This window comes from Neltuma alba, unplaced genomic scaffold (genome assembly GCF_004799145.2).
Source record: "Neltuma alba isolate B1F8T4 unplaced genomic scaffold, ASM479914v2 tig00001359_pilon, whole genome shotgun sequence".
NCBI classification, from domain to species: domain Eukaryota; kingdom Viridiplantae; phylum Streptophyta; class Magnoliopsida; order Fabales; family Fabaceae; genus Neltuma; species Neltuma alba.
Window position 1 is genome coordinate 932 of NW_021632431.1, and position 19954 is coordinate 20885.

Here is a 19954-nt window from a genome sequence, read left to right on the forward strand (position 1 = left end):
ATCAGCCCAAATAGTTTGGACTTATAGGATAAGACAAACATGGGCCAGTCTGGACCAGCCCAATAGTTAAAAGTAGCCCAAGTAATTTTCCTTTTAAAAAGAACCGTAAGCAGAGTCCTAAGTTCAAACAACAAAAACAACTAAGCCCATAAACCATTAAAACAAAAGCAAATGGGCTGGATATGTTAAGTATGTCCTTATGAAAGAAAGAAAGAAAGAAAGAATTATAGTGGCAAAAATCGTTCGCAATGTGTGTGTGTGTGGGGGTGCGCGCGCGCGTTATGTAACGGCAAAAATTTGCGCAGAGGAGGAATCGAAGTGAGAAGCAGGCATGGATCTTCTCTGCGACGCGTATGGCAATGCGTCTGATGATGACCAAGATCAACCGAAACGTCAGAAGCTTGCGCCTTCTTCCTCCAACCCGCCAAAACCCTATCTTCCTCCTCCTATCGACCACTGCTCGCAGCTCCAAACGGAATCTTCGCTTCCTGGCAGATATATTTCCAAGCGACAAAGGGCACTTTTAGCCGTTGATCCCACTGTTCCCGACCCACCTCTGGTCTCGCCTTCTGTAACATTATCTGGTAATTTTTTTTCCCTGTCACATTATCCTTTTCTTCTTAATCATTTTTGTTGGCTCCGATTGAGCTGGCATTGTGTGAGCTTTTGTAACTAATAAGGTTGCAGATGATGCGCGCGCCTTTATTCACTCTGGGGTTTTTTGATATTTTGCTGAACTTAATCTCGAAAATAATTGGGATGATAGTAGATAAACTCGATATGTCTAGAACTGCTTCTTTGATTCATCCTGCGTTCTTTTTGCGCTACCCGATAACAATGTGGATGAACTCTTTTCACTAGTATGTACGCGGTGACGAATTCAATTGACCGGAACAGGGAATGCAGAATCTGCTAAATCTTGAATTTTGATTCTGCTTAATATTGGTTGGCAAAAAAGTTCTGTTTTATATTGATTCATCATTCATAACTGCATTTTTTATTGACTAAAGTATACATTTAGTCTTTTAACTTTGTACAAGGTTTCAATTTGGTCCCTTAACTTTAAAAAGCATACATATGATCCTTTAACCCTAAAATCATTAGGCTCTAATGATTATTTTTTGTAACAATCATGGATGTTTCGAAAATTAAACTCAATATGTTGGCATTTGAGAATATTTATCAACATTTAAGATCTTAATGTCATCATTTTTTTAAAAAATTTTAGGGTTAAAAGACTAAAAGTATACTTTTTAAAGTTAAACGACCAAATTGAAACCTTATACAAAGTTAAAAGATCAAATGTATACTTTAGCTTTTTTTATTTTAGCTTATCGATGATTTTGTCCATTTCCTTAGCTACCAACCAGTCTAGATGTACACTGTAAACATGAAAATGGGAGCTGTTTCCATATCTTTTTTCACCTAATATGGTGCAACTTTTCAAGTTGCACACCGGGTATTTTTATATTTTCTTGCGTCGTCATTTTGGTGTTTTTGCCTTAGTTAATCTGTAAAAGTTGCCAGTTCTTTTTTTCTTTTTTTTGGAACATCTTCTTTAAAGAAATATATTACAAATAAATTAAACAACAGATACTTCAAAACCCCTTGGTGAGAGCAGGGTTGGTGCTTGATGTGTGTGTGTGTTTTTGGATAAACATGGGATATTTACTTTTCTATGTCGATGGAACATTTCAATAGGATTTGACGATTTGGAGTCTTAACTATGAGGGTTACATGCTATTGCTTAATCCTTCTTCTTCTTTGTTGTTCTCATGTGGATGGCAAATTTTTCCCTTTTGGTTTCTTACTGATTTTCTGAAAAAGGAGAATTTCCTTTTTGAAATATCACTATTGAACAAAATACCCCTTCAAGTTCATATTCTTCACTTGGATAGTAGCACTGAGTGTTGTGGCTTTGTAGACTCTAAATATGTCAGTGAAGTGCTTTTCTGTTTCAGAAACAGCTACACAATTATGTTTCTATTTCCTAGCCTTCCATCTATATTTAGTTAGGCTTTGCGGGGGGCTTGGGAATGCCAGGTTTGCACACAGTAGAAAGGAAGGCAAGGTTTTATGGCAGAGTGCTGTGAATGCTCTGGTTTTCTTGGTAGTTGTTACATGTTCAGGTTTTTAAAGTAAATGTCTTTGCTTGCTCGGGGATTATTTTGTTGTTTTTTTGTCACTTTTCTCTTGTTCAGGTTGTGAGTTTTACTAGGAATCCCTTTGTTAGACATATATTGGGACTCACCAGCTCTTTTGTGGTAGTTCTTTGACTTCGTTCTTCCTGGCTAGAGAGGATGTCTCTCCTTTTTACCTCTTTCCTTCAAATGGAATTTTCTTTTTCTCTTCTTTTTTTCATGTAAAAAACAGCATCTGATAATACAACAATCTACGTCCATTAGCATTGCAAATACATGAGCTTGATTGTATTATGGCTTTTTGCTAAAATACAACTTCTGGAAATAATTCATGCCACTTTCCCGTTTAAAGATATGCACTGCTAGTTAGGGAAATAAATTAGCCGATAAGTAGCTGGCTAGCTGCTTGATGAAAGCTTGTGGCATTTGCACATCAGCATTGTATTCTGTGATCGAGTGATGAATTTGCATAGTTTTCAATTTCTCGATAACTTTTGTCCCTTTCATGGACCGTTTCTTGTACATGGTTTCATTGTGTTAATTAAACTTCATTGGCAAAAGCCGCTCATTTTATAACATGTTATTGTTCATAATCTTAGGAAGCATCTTGGATAACGATATACCTCCTAGCATCTTATCATTGTTGAGAAATAAAGCTAGAAGTTGTCAAAATCTTAACCTGATACCTGAAAGGCTATCTGTGACTCTGTCTGGCCATACAAAAGCTGTCAATGCTATACAATGGTCTCCCCCTTATGGTAAGTCTTCCTCATTGATGCTTTCAAACTTTTCTCTTGATATGTGAGTTAGTCTTCTTTAAGAGAGAGTAATATCTTTTAAATGTTTCTTATTGAAGAAGTATTGATCTTTATGCTCATTCTGTGTATCATTTGCATTGACCTGTTCAAAATGTTAGCTTACAGCTCATCTCCTTGCATCTGCCGGGATGGACCATTTGGTTTGCATTTGGAATGTGTGGAATAGAGATCAAAAGAAAGCACGTGTAATAAACTTCCACAACGCAGCAGTGAAAGATGTGAAATGGTCTCAGCAAGGGCACTCTCTGCTTTCTTGTGGATATGATTGCAAATCAAGGCTGATTGATGTCGAAAAGGGGTTAGAGACTCAGGTGTTCAGTGAAGATCAAATTGTCGGAGTTGTAAAGTTTCATCCAGAAAACTCAAACCTCTTTCTTTCTGGCGGTTCAAAGGGCCATATTAGATTGTGGGATATCAGGACTGGTAAAGTAGTCCATAGCTTTAATCGCAACTTAGGTCCAATTTTGGATGTTGAGTTTACAATCAATGGGAAGCAGTTCATTTCTTCCAGTGATGTATCTGGGAGTAATGTCAGTGAGAACTCCATTACTGTTTGGGATGTGTCCAGACAGGTTCCGTTATCTAATCAGGTGAGATTCCTCTACATTCTTCAAATCTCAGTATTATGTTTTCATTTTTCACTCTCTATGTGAGCAGCATTGCTAGTGTTTGATATTAGCATGAACCACCCCACAACAGAACACAACCAGAAGAACTACATGAAAATCCAGAAGTGAAGTTTAGATGGAAATTGTAGTGGCATGTCAAATTATTATTGAATGATGTATTCAGTACTATTTCGACCTTATGTACTTGCAAATATTGCTATGAGTCTTGTGACTGTTTTATGTCTTTGTAAATTCTGAATTTAGATAAGCTTACTGTGCTTCTGAATCAGGTTTATGTTGAAGCTTATACCTGTCCATGTGTGAGGCGCCATCCATTTGAGTCTACTTTTGTTGCCCAGTCAAATGGGAATTACATTGCAATTTTTGCAACAAACCCCCCTTTCAGGCTAAACAAGTACAAGAGGTATGAAAGCCACGGGGTCTCCGGGTTCCCCATAAAGTGCAATTTCAGTTTGGATGGGAAGAGGCTTGCTTCTGGTTCTTCAGATGGTTTTATTTATCTTTACGATTATCAGTCATCTAACGTTGTAAAGAAAATCAAGACCTCTGACCAAGCATGCATAGATGTCGTTTTCCATCCTGTTATACCTAACGCTATTGCTTCATGCTCCTGGGATGGAAGCATTTCAATATTTGAATAGAGCTGCAAACTATCAGCCCTGTTTCTTGGCGGTCTCTGGCCTTTGGGTGGCTGAAGATGAACGTGAAACAAGTCTCTGCATTTAATCACAAGATAAATGACTTGCGGGACACAAAAGAAGATGGGGAGGAGAAAGCCTCTTTTCTGAGACTCTAGCTTTTTCTATTTTCTTAAATATTAGGTTTGGATAGTTAGATTTGTCCCAGATACATGTGATTTAATATCTGTCAAGCGTGCATATATCTTGTAACACTACCTTATTGAGGATGTTACGTATTTAGTACACTTTTGGAACTCTGCTTGGCCTTGTAAGGTGCCCTTAATCATTCTGATTCCTGATATCCCTTTATTTTTCCAATGGAAGAACTGTTTCTGATAACTGAGGGATTGGTATTTCACTGTGTAAATCTGCGGATATGTCTCTGTTTCCCATCACCATCTAAATTGGCTGATGAGTCACTCTGGCTCCACCCCCACTTTGAAACAAAAAGGCAGCGACACAAATAAGGTTCATGGCTACCAAGATTCTACTAAGCGTTCGCTTTCTGAAAAAGATTGTTTTAGTCAAAGGATGCCATCATAAAAAACAGTTTTTGTTTGAAGAAAATGACTAGCTGATTTCAGCTGTGTCTCAAGCAATTATTGGCTTGCAAGTTGCAAGGTTCCCACAACATTTAACAGCATCGAAGGTTAACATTTGTTTGCCAATGAATCAATAATCAATCGCTAGCAATTATAGTGCTTAGAATCTCAGTTAAATCTCTCCCTACAAGTCATGAACAGGGTGCAAATCTTAGCCATTCATTATGATCCGGTCATTCCATGTGTGACACATTTCGTGGTTATGGAATAGCCCTATCACATGAATAGCTAGGATTGTTAGTCTGCATGACCTACCAGTGAAGACAATATCCATTATGTCCATTAGGAATCCCTTTTTAATTCATTTCACTGAAAAATTCTGTTTTCAAGTTCAAAGAAACATGGTGTCCAAGTCAGAAACTTGGCAAGGCTAAGAAACTGGAAATTATGACACGTAGTTCTATGTCCTTCACACTCTAAATTAGGACAAGGGCTCCTCTTTCTCCTTCCCCTGTCCCAACTAGTATACCTGCATATATATGGAGAAATAATAACAAACAAGAGGAATGGTGCTGCTAGCTCACAGTCAAAACAGCGTGTCTAGGCACTTATAACCAATACCTACCAAGGAACACCAAAATGTGATTTCATTTAAGAAGATAGCCTGTGGGGCAAACTCATTTGTTCCTAATGTTCATCCACTTCTTCCCTCAAACAAGAGAGATTGAAAAGGGGGGGGGCCAAACTAGCTAGTTCTTCACAAAGACATAATTATGCATTTCTTTACTTCCATTTTTTTTTTCAAGGGGTCAATTGTAGCAGACATGACACACCACTCTTTCTAGATGCATTTGCTTTAGGCGCCAACCAAAATATCTTCCATGTATACCTAATCAATATCAGTATATAATATAAAATTTGTAGCAAGTTATATTATTTATCATTCATAAACAATATGATGGGAGAAAGAAACACGTCGAGTTTACTCAAAATGAATAGATGTATAGGATATCGCTCTATAATTGATTTAGCTTGAACAAGTCTACTTAAGAATATTATTTTTTTGGGACAACCTCTTCAATCTGCCTAATTTTCAACACTATACCTGATATGGGTCAAAATATAAACCATTGGGAGAAATGAAAAGGGAAGAAAGAAAACATTTTTTTAAATATTTGTGCACTATAGAGAGCACTATCTAGACAATGCAGCATCTGAAGCAAAGGCAAACACCAATGGTCCACACAAGCCTCTCTTAGAACTGTTTATATTGGAAAATATGGTAATCCCTCCCTATCCCGATTCAAAGCAAGGAGGAAACAAAGTTATGCAGCCTAGTAGCCTACAAACATTATTTTATTTTCAACCTCTACATCAATATGCTCCCCACCTTCCTTGGTCTTAACTCTTAACCCCCCCCCCCTTTATTATCCCAATATTTATCTCTTTGTCCCACAAAAATTCTCTCTTTCTTGCTTCCTCTCGCACACAAAAATTGAAGAAATGCCAGCTAGCTCTCAGAGAATAGAATATCTCATCCTAGTCTTATACTTGTCCAATTTCTGTGATATCCCATCTTAGCTTTAACTGATATGAAGGAATGTACTTTTAAAAGATGATTCAAGAGAGAATTTAGCTTGATATCTGCCATGTTACAGAGAAAAAGAATAAACAAAGAAAGGAAAAATAAAATAAAGATGAGAGAGTGCGAGAGTGAGAGCAAAGTGTGCCCCTACTAGTCCTACTGCTTCATGTGGCAGCAATCATCATCTAAAAGAGAGACACAGTGTTTGTGGCGTACTTGAGGTCAAGCGGGCATTCGCGTTTGAAGGTCCCACCAGGTACCCTGTGAGGCGACATGAAACGATGGGCTGAAAGGTTTTTTAGTTTTACTAGGCCATTTTGGAGGATTTGACATGAACTCATCCCCCCCTCTTCAAACTTTGAACCCACTTTTCATTTGCTTTCCTTCTTTTCTATCTTGCATTCATTTCAGAACCAAATATAACCATTATTAGGAATCTAAATAAGCTTTAGGATCAGAAATCCACAAACCCCATCAATTACTCTCATCCCTACACCTTATAATATATGCCGTTAATTACTCTTACCACTTTATTACCCTACTATGGAACCTAATGCTCAGTCATAAAAGAAATTCTAGTTTTAGCTAGAATTAAATTAATACATATATAAACTATATAAAGCTGAGTCATGAACAGTGAGACTTTCAGCCTCAAATTTCTTGTGGAGCGGACATCTAGTAATGTCAATACATAAATAAACAAGAATATGATTAGTTTTATGTTAATGCATAGCGTCAAACACACATTTTTCTTCACAAAGTTTAACTAAAAAAACAATCAGTATATATTTTTATTTATGTTTATATGAGTATAAAGCTAATAAAAGAAGAACTACACACATATATATATTGAAGTATATAGTAACTAGCATATGTTGTTGATATAGGGCCTGTTTGGGTATCCCAAAACCGTGGTTTCAGAAGCACTTTTTCGCAAAACGAGATAATCTCCTCCATATATTTACTTCGTAATCCGTAAAAGCACTTCTGAAACCATGGTTTGGTTTCTATCCAAACACACCCATAATCTCTTCAGCCTAAAAATTCATCTTCACAGTAAAACACTTTAACAAGGAGGATGTTCCTCTCTTTTTCAGGTCTATGATCTATCTTGTCAATGTTGGCTAGCTTTCAACCTTTTGGATTAATGTTTATCCTCTGCTATATGGCAGACCATAATCAAAATGTGTGTGCCTAAGTTCATAGTGTTATTATCAGTAGGCTTCCAATCCTGGCTTTGAAAAGTAGCCGACAAACTCATTCCATGGGTTCTGCCATGTGATTTGTGGCCTCAACCAAGTTCACCCATTTGGTTGGTTGTGTTTTATTCCCACCCCAGAAAAAGAAATATAAAAAGGAGAGGGAGAAAAAACCCTACTTTGAGAAATTATAATAACCAATCATGGTTTCCTTAAGATCCTTGGTTTAATAATAATCTCAATTTTCCTAATTGGGAAGGATGCCTAATAAGGTTTTCTGTGTTCATACAGTGTGTGATGACACTTTCTATCAATTTGGTAATATATGCTTTCAGGAGCCTGACAAGGCATGATTATACCTAAGCCTTCTGTTTAACAAAAATATTCCAATGGTAATGATGGCTTCAAAAAGCTTTAGAGGGGACTTTGTTTTTATGATCAGTGCCTATTACTCGACGCTAAGTTCTAGAAAGCTGAGTCCAGCTAGAAGATGATGAAGTTGATCAATTAGATTCTGTATGCTTTGATAGGTCATTTCTCATGTTAGTGGATCTCTCTCTCTCTCTCTCTCTCTCTCATTTCATTTCACCTTTTACAGAGAATATTGGTCTCACTGACCATTTGCTTGAATGTTATCCGCTGCTTAACTGAACGTTATCAGTTGGATTCCAACCAAAAAGCCATTCAAAGGAAACAAAATATAAAACTTTTCAGCAAAATGCATTAGCTTTTTCTCTACTGCTTTTCCTTAAATAAAAAAAAAAAAAAGATTGTACACAATTTGTTCTTATTCTTTGTTTCAGATAAAACGCTATCTTTTTGGAGTGAAACACACACGCGCGCGCACACACACATATTCTCTGATTGTCACATATGCTTTGTTTTTGTTTACTATAATGCTTAGAATTATGAGCAACTCCATCCACTAACAAGAAATGCCCTTGCCTTTTTCCGGACCCTCCTCTTCTTTCTCTCTTTACTTACCTATTTACCTAATAAAAGAACAATATTTACATCTTAACAATTAAGCATTGCATTATTAAATCATATTCTAAAGTTTATTTATGCATCATAATAATCAACGAATCCAAACATTTGAAAACTATTCCTACGTTTTCAACCCTCGTGAATATCTATAATTTGTGTTGACAAGAATCAACAGAAATATCGAAGAGGGGATATAAAAGAAAGTTTATGGTTCATAATCTTAAGATCATTATGACCTGCTGAAGCACTTTTCGAGGACACAAACCCTTAGTCTTAGGGCACTTGACCGACATCATACATATCTCCAACAGTTTGTAGAATCAAAGACCTAACATCATTAGCATTAGCGTATGCCTATGATCATCACAAAAAATCTCGCTCGATCAATATCTCTATATGTATTTCAAAGGGTAAAACATGAAAGTGAAAAAGCAAAACAGTCCGAGAGACAGCAAAAAGTAAAAGCTTGTAAGCGGAGGGGGAATAAAACAATAACAATAATAATGACAAAGAACGTTTTTCAAGGTAGAAAATTATTGGCATTGCCCATAAAATAAAAAGTACAGAAATTATTGGCACACGTTTTATTCACATTGCTACGTGCTGCGTTGTGAAAAGTACTTTGTTCTCGTTCGCAATAATAGTGTGCATGAATCTTATTTGAACCAAGTGGGGCAGAAAAAAGCCTGAAATCAATGTCCGCAGGAGTATTAGGTTTTCCAGGTCTGTAAAATGCTCTCTCTCTCTCTAGATTAACAACTATTTAATTTAGATTTCAATATTATCGAGAGTAGCTAGTCTTAAATAAAAAGTAGAAACCCTAACATGTTTTTTTCCAACCTATGAATTAATGCCTTACTTATGAAATCAAATTCCTCATCATCTATCCAATCATCATTGGTTTAGCAAAATGCTTTTTCTCTTATGCCTGTGAGTTTTTTGCCCCGGAGGAATGGGAATTTGACAGCAAAGTTCTGCTTTTGTAAGGACTGATGCAATATTATTGTCTATTGGTTGCATGAAGTGGTAGACAAGATGTCATAATACTCATGTCAACCATAGACTACTAGCTAAGGTGAAATTTGCTCTTCATACAGTTCCTTTTGCTTTTCACTTTCTGGGGCAAAGTGTTTTTTCTTTTCTTCTTTCTTTCTTTCCTGTTGTGTCTTTTTTTCCCGAAGGGAAATTCAAAATCAAAAGCATGCAATGCAGAGAACACGTTCCGATGGTGGTACAAGCAAAGTACTGATTCCTTTGCGTAGATATACAAACTCATATCTATATAAATTTTTGCTATGATCTCAAAGCACATAAGTATGATGATGATGATGATCTTCTTGTCGGTTATAACAATGGGTGTCGGTGAAAAGGGTTTCCACCACCATGGAATATATATATATATATATATATATATTGGAGAAGTGAGAATACAGGAAAGTGCTCTTTGAACAATAATAATAAACAACATTTCAAGTCATCTACGACTCCGTCTTGAACCAAGATAATTCAATTATATACATGTTATTGAAGAATGTGTGTCCATATTTGATTGGACTACATGTCTTATTTTCCTTTCCTCAAACGTTTTTACTGCGCATTATTTAGCTAATCAGATCCAAAAATCAATGCACGCACTGACTATAATAGCCTTTCTGCTAAATTGTATCCAATAGCAAAGAATTACACACACACACATATGAGTTAGACTAGCATTATGTGCTTGAGCTAGCTTGACGCATGGCTTCCTAAAGTTTCATATGATCACATCAAATCGTTTCACTGTTCTGTACCTAAAAATGTAGATCATGCAGAATGCTATCATCCTTTTTTTTTTTTTTGGGTTACAAGAATGCTATCATCTTTAGTTAAAAGACTTTTAAACCTACACTATGTATTGTACGCAATTATTAAGTAAAATAAAAAAAGAAAAACTTGAAGAGCTGGGTTTATATATATACACTAAATTATAGAAATGTTGCTGTTTGTTGACTAATTATCATGCATAGAGAGTCTCACATAACCACGTTGAGTACTGTTAAAGTCACTTGGGAATATGAGCATAGGAATAGTACTGCCACTACTGTCATAATCATCTGGGGCGAAAAAAGGTAAAAGTAATAATAAGGGTATAGTTAATTATGTAAGTTAACACAAGAAGATAGATATATTATTGGTGTCGAAGTGCACTGTTGCCTAGAATGCTAAATTTTGTTGCTGTTGTATATGATCAACATGTTTTCTCGGCTGTCATCATTTTGTTACTTGATTATTTCTTTTCTCTTAATATATATATATATATATATATCTATATATGAATTGAAGATAAAAAGATTCTATAGGCAATAATGATACATTGTGGGGGCTGCTCATCTGATCACAGTTTAGACGGTCCTGAATCCATCATCATTACATGAATTTGCAGCACAACTCTCTCGTTCTCTCTCTCTCTCTCTCTATATATATATATATGTATATATATATTCAAAACACATTGTGATCTTTTCTAGCTATCTGAGAATAAAAGCAGTCAACTTTTACTAGCTTCAAAGCGCCCCTCCTTTTGATGTGTAAATGAAAAGCTTCACTTTTTCCACCTCGAAGGTTATGGTATATCCAATAGTTACTAATATAATTTTCCTTCATAAAAATAATCTATGTTATATGCTAGCTAGTGTAAATTAAACCTTTGACGAGTTCATTTCTATCTCTATATGTGTGCGTATTTATATATGCAACTTTCATTACGTATTAAGAAAAAATGAAGGAAAAAAATTAACCTTTTTTGCCTTAATATGGCAACATACACCGTAGCTATAATATAATAATAATATATATAAATAATGATATCTCAAATTTCCAAGCAAAAAGGTGCATGTGATGAACAATAATAAAGTTAACAAAATGTTACTTGGATTTGGATCTGAGAGAGCCAATTAGCGTTAAGTCAGAGGGATATATGCAAAGCACTACTTTACTTAATAATAGTAATAATAACATTGTTATCCAAAAAATAAACAATCAAAATTGACACATTTTGAGGCAGAATCGTAGGTTATAGTGCTTTGGGTGGGTGTTACTGCTTCGACTGACGCTTCTCTTCCCTGTTACACCCAAATGGAAGCATCATATTTGGGACCACTTCACAGGTTTCATAAAGCCACCGCTCTTAGGTTTAACCTTCCTCTTAATTATCGTTTACCAATGTGCTTCTGTGCTGGATTTTCGCTGTGACACAACCCTAGTGTGTGTGTGTATATGCTATCTCTTGTACTTAATGTAAGAACTACTCCTCGGATCCTTAATATATGACTCAATTCTTGAGTTGGTTTTGATCCTAAATATAAAACCCATTTCCCATATTTATCAATTTTCTCTAAATTACCCCTATGGATACTCCTTCAACCATAATCAAGTAGAAGAGGGAGAGGGGGTATTAAAAAAGATGATTATGGTGTTTTAAGAAAAATGTGTCACTTTTTTTATAATGAACTAATTTACCTAACTTCCTTAATCTAATCAAATTAGTTAAATGAGTCTTATATTAAAGACCGAAAGAGTACTAAATTAATTTGAGTAAATTAAGAAAATTAGTTAATTTAGTTATTAGTAATAAATAAGTTATCTTTCTTAAAATACCCATCTTAATTAATCATGTGTATTAACTAGAACTACCATTTGATAGAATCTTTAACATGTGCAACTACTATAAAGACTATATCTTAAAAAAATAGATAAATATGAGAGACAAAATAGATTGGAATTTTATATTTAGGACCAAATTGAATATCAAAGTAGCTCTTATATTAAAGACAGAAAGTAGTATATATATATATATTCCTTAAAGTGTCAAACTTGTTACCTTTTTAGTTCCTCGAGCCACAAGTTGTCTGTATAGGTATAGTGTGTGAAAACTCTCAAAACAGTGTGAATATATATCCTATGACTACTATATATATTACTCGAGTGTTACAACTTTTGTAGTTTTAGCGGTTTTTAATAATATTGCTTTCTTCTTTCTTTCTCTTCCTTTTTTAAGTGTTAATTCCCGGTTGAAAACCCTCTTTATTAATCATGCCACCACTCTATGGTACAGTGATTATTAAACAAGGGCAATCAATTGATTAGGTTTGAATATCCTTCTGTAAATATATATAATATACTTTTCTTCTCACCAACTTGCTCGTTTTTTAAGAGGAAAATCCTGATTAAATGCCTTCTGACTGATCTGAAGGGAATTATGCTCTTAAAAGATGCTAAACAGACTTTTATCCCAGCATAGTTTAAAGAATAACCTCCATTTATATGTGTACGTGTGTGTGTGTATCTCACACACTACACAAGATTTCTGCTTTCAAGCTAATCTTTCTGCAGTATATATCCAGACTGCAAACAAAATGCATTTTTTCATATGTGTATATCTAAAATATTCCCTTTGAGATCATTATCCATATTGATAAAACTCATTTTTATATATCCAACAATAGGATGGTTTTAAAAAATTAATAAATTGAGTTATTATATTTAAAATAAAAAATCTTAAATAATTTTTATATTTAGAATTGAAAGTAATATATTACAGAATGTACGGTGTTATCTAGCTATATAGCAGCGGGATAATAACCATATATATATATATATATATATGCATGTATTACAGTAAATCTTTAAAGTGCTTATTACACTGATTAAGCGCTTCCAAATCAACTTAATTAATTATTACGCATGTAATAATGGTTTTTACCTAATCAACTTATTACTTAATTATCGTTCACAGCTTCCCTCTCGATTGGCTTGGACTTAATTAATCACTACTCCTATATCATCTTACCAGTAATGGTCTTCACCTAATTAATTACCCGCTCTTATCTATGGGGGTGTTTGGATAGAAACCAAACCATGGTTTCAGAAGTGCTTTTACGGATTACGAAGTAAATATGTGGAGGAGATTACCTCGTTTTGCAGAAAAGTGCTTCTGAAACCATGGTTTTGGGTTTCCCAAACACCCCTTATATGTAGTTGACTGACTATATATTATATTCCATCCTATCTTGTGTGTGTGTGTATGCTAGTCCTTCCTCGTTAAACTTATACGTCGTTATGTTGACGATTACATATATCTATCTATCTATATATATGTATGTATATATATATATATATCCTTTTCTTGTTCACATTGTATAATTTGTGATTATTGGAGTGCCAACAATAATGGCACCTTTTGTTAATACGTGAGGACGTCGACCTTTTCAACCTATATATGATTTTCCCTATAAGCTATATATATGAACATTCAAGAGCCTATGATCTCGAACCCATCATCATGTGCCTAGCTACTAACCTCAAAATAATAATCTACTCCCATACATTCTCCCCAACATGGCAATTATTTTTCAAAAAAGTCACTTTTCTTTCTTAAATTTTTAATATTAATTATGATGAGTACAACCCTAGATCGTACCAGCAGCAAAATGGCTAGCTAGCTAGGGATCGGTCGACATGAATTGTGGGGGTCCTAAGATCGAAATAAAGAATGCAAATTTTGACCAAGAGAGGGAAAAGGGGGGATATATATATATATATAAAATAAAAGTATAAATAATTTTATATATTCCCCATTTGTGGTGGAAACATCCAATAATATGAATGATATGTTTAGAGATAACAACCAAAGGAATGGTGGCAAATAACAGGGTAAGGGGAGAGACACAGTGGAGGAGATCAGGCCATATCGAGCAATAAAATAAGCACACAAGCAACACACAAGTCACAAAGTGCTCATAATTTTGGTGGATATATATATAATATACAATGAAGAATTAAAGTAATAAAAAGAGATCTGGGAATTTTTCTCGAGATGTTAAATAATGTATGAGCAAGTTAAGAAATGGGAAATACATCCTGTGGAGGAAAAGTCAACGGTCAAAGATTTGCATGACTGTCTCTGTCTCCCACATACATACACACATAGAGAGTCACAAGCAGATGACATTCCTCAAATCCCTCCCCACTTGCCTGTGGCCCTACTTCCTCTCTTTGTTGTCTCCAACTCTTTTGCATGCCAAGCAAATCTAATTCACATAAAATGGGCACAACTTCCTATTAACATTTTATCAGTCACAACCATCTAAATCAGAATACTGATATTCTCTGTGTGCATATACTTTGTAAAGTATTAGTGCTTTCTGTGTATACAAATTTATCACATTCGTTTTTCTTTAACAAAATTTTCAATATGGCGTTTTTTTCCAGTTTCTCCTAAGATTAATTTTTATTATTGGTAAAGGATACTTATAGTCTAATTGAAAGAGTAAATATCACTCAAAAAATTGTATATATATTTGTGAAATTATTATTTACGTTATTATAATAATATGTACATATATAATAACTTCGAATTTAATTGCAAGATTGATGATCAAATGATATAATTTGCAAAGTCGTAATGCCAAATAGCCAAACAATCGATATCTATCAATGTATGATATAAAAATCTATATTATTTATAAATGGAATATGATTCATCTTGAACTTCATGGGAGGGAGACAGTCCGAAGTTCTATAGTGACTAATAGAAGTTGAACTCCCCAACATAAAATAATTGTAACTGTTTAATTGATCTCATTTTGCATGGGATTTATGCTATTCCCTCCAATCTCTGTTCATAAGGTACTCCTCTGAGCATCTTACCAAAATCAAGAAGATAGTTAAACTCTCTGTTTGAAATTAAAAAAAAAAAAAAAACTCTTTTTTACATTCTCTAACATTTTTAATAGACTTTAATACGAACAAAATTAAAAAAGTTACAAAAACATCTTATTAGATGGCTTATCAAATCATGTTTTCTTCTGTGTGGTATTTATTTAATTTTTTTATTTTATTTTTGACGGGATTGGAGTTGGAGCCATCCGATTCGGATGTTATGAGCAGGAGGCTTGACTTCTTCGAGGAGTCAGGTGCGAGGCACGTGACTGGGCGGGGGGGACAAGTGGCGACGTGGGGAGGTTTTGACACGTGGCAACACGCGGGGCACACTTGGTGAGGGCAGTGAGATGACGTGGCAATGACAACAGGCACCAGCTCGAGGGGAGACAGCGCCTCTCGAATTCAGGGGCAATGCGGAGATTTCACTTTCGGTGGTGATTGGCATCCTCTGGATATCTCCAGCCTCCCCTGTCATTGACTTGACTTTTCTATTCCTCCTCATTCTTTTTTTTTCCCTCTTATTATCTATCAAAAGAAAAGTAAAAGACCATTTTCGGCCAATTATTTGAAGATTTTGCGCGTTGTCCTCCGCCCAGAAAGAAAATGGTTTTGACAACAACAAAAAATCATACTCAAGTGTTCAATAAATTCTCCAACTCAATTATTAGATACTCCTCTGGTCCTTATTATAAGACTCTATTTGACTTTTTATTTGGTTCTAATTATAAGACCCCAATCCATTTTGTCTCTTATATTTATGCATTTTTTTCCAAGATAATCCTTCTAATAATGATAGTTTTAGCCAATATACTTAATTAGCAAGGATATTTTAGGAATGACAACACTTATTTATTATAAATAACCAACTTAACTTACTTCCTTAATCTCCTCAAATAAGTCAATTGGGTCTTATAATTAGGACCGGAGGAGTATTATATACAAAAATTTAGAAAGTAATGAGAATGCGTGCGTGATAATATGATTTTCCTATAGTTTTCCCAATTATTTCCTAGCTTCCACGTCAATTTATGCATCTTACTCTCTCCAAGCTTTTTTTTTTTTAAAAGTATAAATAACAAAATTACTAGATTTAAGAACTGATTAAAAGCAATAAAATAAATATGGAGAAAAGTGTAATTTATTTTCTAAACACACCCTTATCTATGATTATGAAGAGAGTTAAATACTGTAGATAATTAAAATTTTGAGATTAATCAATAATTAATGGGATAAAGATTAAAAAAATATTTGTTAAAACTTCACACATTTTTTAGGTGTGTCTAATAAATCAGATTATATCTGTTTCAAAAATTGTATCTTATGTAGGAACAAAGTGATCATCATACTAAATCAATATGGGATATCATATTTATAAAAACACTTCATATATATATAAGTGATAAATATTGCGACTCACTCATAATTTTCCCTCATAGTCTTATTTAAAAAAGTCCCAATAGCACGTCTTCACTCAAAGTCAATAGCTTCTGGGAGACTCTTCCATAGCTCATCAAAATTTCATTTTAAAAAAAAGAAGACATGTCAATGGACAATGATAAAGATAGCGTGCTCTTTTTATTTATTCAAAATTAAGAATTAACCAGTACATTATAAATATTAAATTTTATATGGATATATTGATTGGTTGATTTGGAAGGAAGCCGTGTATATTTTAGACTTTAGACCACTGATTCTAAACGTAGAAAAAGAATGAGATCTGATACAACAAATTAAAGACATAATCAAGAACAGTGCACTCAAAACTCTATGTTTATATATATATATATATATATATATATGCATCCACTAATGATGCTTCGTTCTTGTTAGATTTTTAAGAGGAAGCATGCATGTGCGTCAACGATATAATAACTCCAACAAAAAAAAAAGAGAAGAAATTAACACATGTTTTGGCAATAACTATAAATCGATCGATCCACATGTTCTGTAACATATATGAGAACCCTATCCGATCATAATTAAAAAGATTTGGTTCCGAATCATATCAAAACTCTTGTAAGTTGTAAGTTGGAAACCTAAAAGTTCAACTGATATATACATATCAAATTAAATAAAATAATAAAAGTCAACGCGTAAATAAATATAAGCAAGAAAAGATAATGAAACAAGACAGCCTTCTGGGTGGTGTGCGTGCGTCACACAAAGTGAAGTTGACTCGCAACATGAATATATTCAGCGATGTGGAAACCGTAATAAGATTTTGTGTGTTAGGTACCGATTTTAAGGACAATTAATGAATCATGTTGTTTGTGAATCATTAATCCCAATAATTAATTATATTTCTGTCAAATGTTCATGCCTTTTCCTCCTCTGATCTTCCTAAGGATCCTTACGATGTTGTCTGGTCAGAGATTTCATTTCTTTCCATCATATACACATACACAGCTGTATCATATATTATCATGCAGATCTCTCTCTCTCTCGTTTGAAGATATCAATCAATGATCTGAAGCAAACATGTCTTATATATATACTCCTCCGGTCCTTAATATAAGACCCATTTAACTAATTTGATTAGATTAAAGAAGTTAGGTAAGTTAGTTAATTATAAGAAAAGTGACACATTTTTCCTAAAACACCATAATCATCTTTCTTAATACCTCCTCTCCCTCTTCTATTAGATTATAGTTGAAGGAGTATCCATAGGAGTAATTTAGAGAAAATTAATAAATATGAGAAATGGGTCTTATATTTAGGACCAAAACCAACTCAAAAATTGGGTCCTATATTAAGGACCGGAGGAGTAATTATATATCCCTTTCTTTTCAGAAGGCCAAGAAGTAAACCCTACCACTTTACTTTATTTTTCTTGCTCTTAAGAAATCGTCCCTAACGACTTAAATGGAGTTGGATATCATAATTCTTGATACATTCAGCTTAAAAATAATATTTTGAATTGTTTTTCAGAGCAAAAAAGAAACGGAGGCTATATATATCAGATCCAATCTCTGATGGCCAAACCACAAAATGGGATCCAACCAATCTAAGATAACACGCGGCGTTACGTTATATCTCTTCAACAACAAAAAAATATATAATTAATTAATAAAAGGTATGTTACGTGCGTGGATATATAAAGCCGCGCCGTTAATAAATTATGAAAAGTCTGGTTTGTCTCAAAATCTATACAGAGTCCATTTTAATTAAGAATTACATATGTTCTGTTTCTAGGATTTTCGAAAAAGGATGGTCGGTTTTTGAAGGAAGAAAGGGATGTGGTTAATTATTAATTAATTGGCATAAGTTAGGGTTATGCGCACTATGTGTTAAGTGGCTTATGTACGTAAAATTGCCACAAATACAAATGAATACAGAGAACTCAGATTATATGGCGACTTTTTGGTATGAAATAATAACGAAGTGTGTATAAACTTTGAAAATGAGCGAATATGTGTACATACATATATGTGTGTACACACACGAAGACAAAAACATACTAATATCTAAGAAATATATATCGACACAATGCATATGGTCGGTTCTTTTCTGGTAAAACCATACTGTTTCACGCAATCCGATAGGAAACAAAAAGAGAATCACATTTTGCTTTATTTGGTCAATTCCATACGTCAATAATGGATAAGTTTAACTCGCACATTAGTTCCTTCTTCTTCTTCTTCTTCTTTGTCTCTTGTCTACTTCTGAAAATAAAAAAGCTTTGCCGATTTTTAATTCCGCAAAAGAACCCATTTGATATTCTTTAGAAATTTATTTTTAAGTTAACAGTCGACATTTACCAATTTGGATTACATATTCTTTGAAAATTTTAGTATAAATTTCTGTAACGTTTAGTAGGTGAAATAAAAGTATGAAATGGAAAAATAAATAAAGTACACAAACGTTCATATTACACTTGGCTTATTTTTAATTTCTTTTTGATAGTTTTACAATAATTTTCTATATACAAGAAAATATGTAGAATATCTGATAATATTTGAGTCGTATATATTTGGGTATTGTCATTTGTCAAGTCCAACTGCTATATAAATTTATCACTATTATGAAGAAAAATGAGTTGGCTGTGTGCATTTTAATTAGTTAAGTGTCCAAATTTTCAACATATTTTAGTAAAGTTAGGTTAACTATATATGTACGTGCCTACATTTGTAGCCTCTTTATATACTTCTTGTGTTCACATTCAACAGATAAGCAATCAGTGATAGTAGAAGTCTTCTAATAATACTATACTACTATTAGTATTTCTCATCCCCACATTTCCAATCTTCCGTTTCTAATTATATTATAGACATTTATTGCAAAATTATACTGCATTGACTGATTAAATCATTTAAAAACCAAAATATATTTTATTTTTTATAAACAATTATAAATTCAGACACACTGATGGGATGTCCAACAATTTTTAATCAACTAAAAAATTGCAGGATTAAATAAAATCTCCATACTTCTTTTTCAAAGTAGTGCTTCTCTTCTTCTGCCTTCTTCAATACTCCCTCCAGTTCTTATTATAAGCTACAAATAATTAATTCACAGATAACGAACTGTTAGTTAAAATTAGTTTGAAGCAATAAATAGGTTAAAAATATAAATTTATTTTTAAATATGTCCTTATAATAAATGAGGAAAAAAGATGAAAGAAAATGTGTAGAAAAATGTGATAAAAGAGAGTGTGACAAAAGAGAAAGAATA

The 19954-nt window shown here is 33.8% G+C and overlaps 1 protein-coding gene across 1 annotated transcript; it reads left to right on the forward strand.

The window, feature by feature from the left end:
* The first annotated feature begins 296 nt into the window (after window positions 1-296).
* Window positions 297-4607, forward strand: LOC114755949 (WD repeat-containing protein 25-like). The gene is made up of 4 exons (XM_028944847.1): window positions 297-584; window positions 2741-2899; window positions 3065-3549; window positions 3858-4607. The coding sequence occupies exons 1-4, from the start codon at window positions 332-334 to the stop codon at window positions 4227-4229; spliced, it is 1269 nt and encodes a 422-aa protein (XP_028800680.1). The 5' UTR covers window positions 297-331; the 3' UTR covers window positions 4230-4607.
* Window positions 4608-19954: the final 15347 nt, after the last annotated feature.

Bases quoted from the DNA above. Each gene is read 5' to 3' on its own strand.
- LOC114755949 (XM_028944847.1), top strand. From the start codon at position 332: ATGGATCTTCTCTGCGACGCGTATGGCAATGCGTCTGATGATGACCAA. The intron at 2,900-3,064 runs GTAAGTCTTCCT...GTTAGCTTACAG, and splicing joins ACAATGGTCTCCCCCTTATG to CTCATCTCCTTGCATCTGCC. The intron at 3,550-3,857 runs GTGAGATTCCTC...CTTCTGAATCAG, and splicing joins AGGTTCCGTTATCTAATCAG to GTTTATGTTGAAGCTTATAC.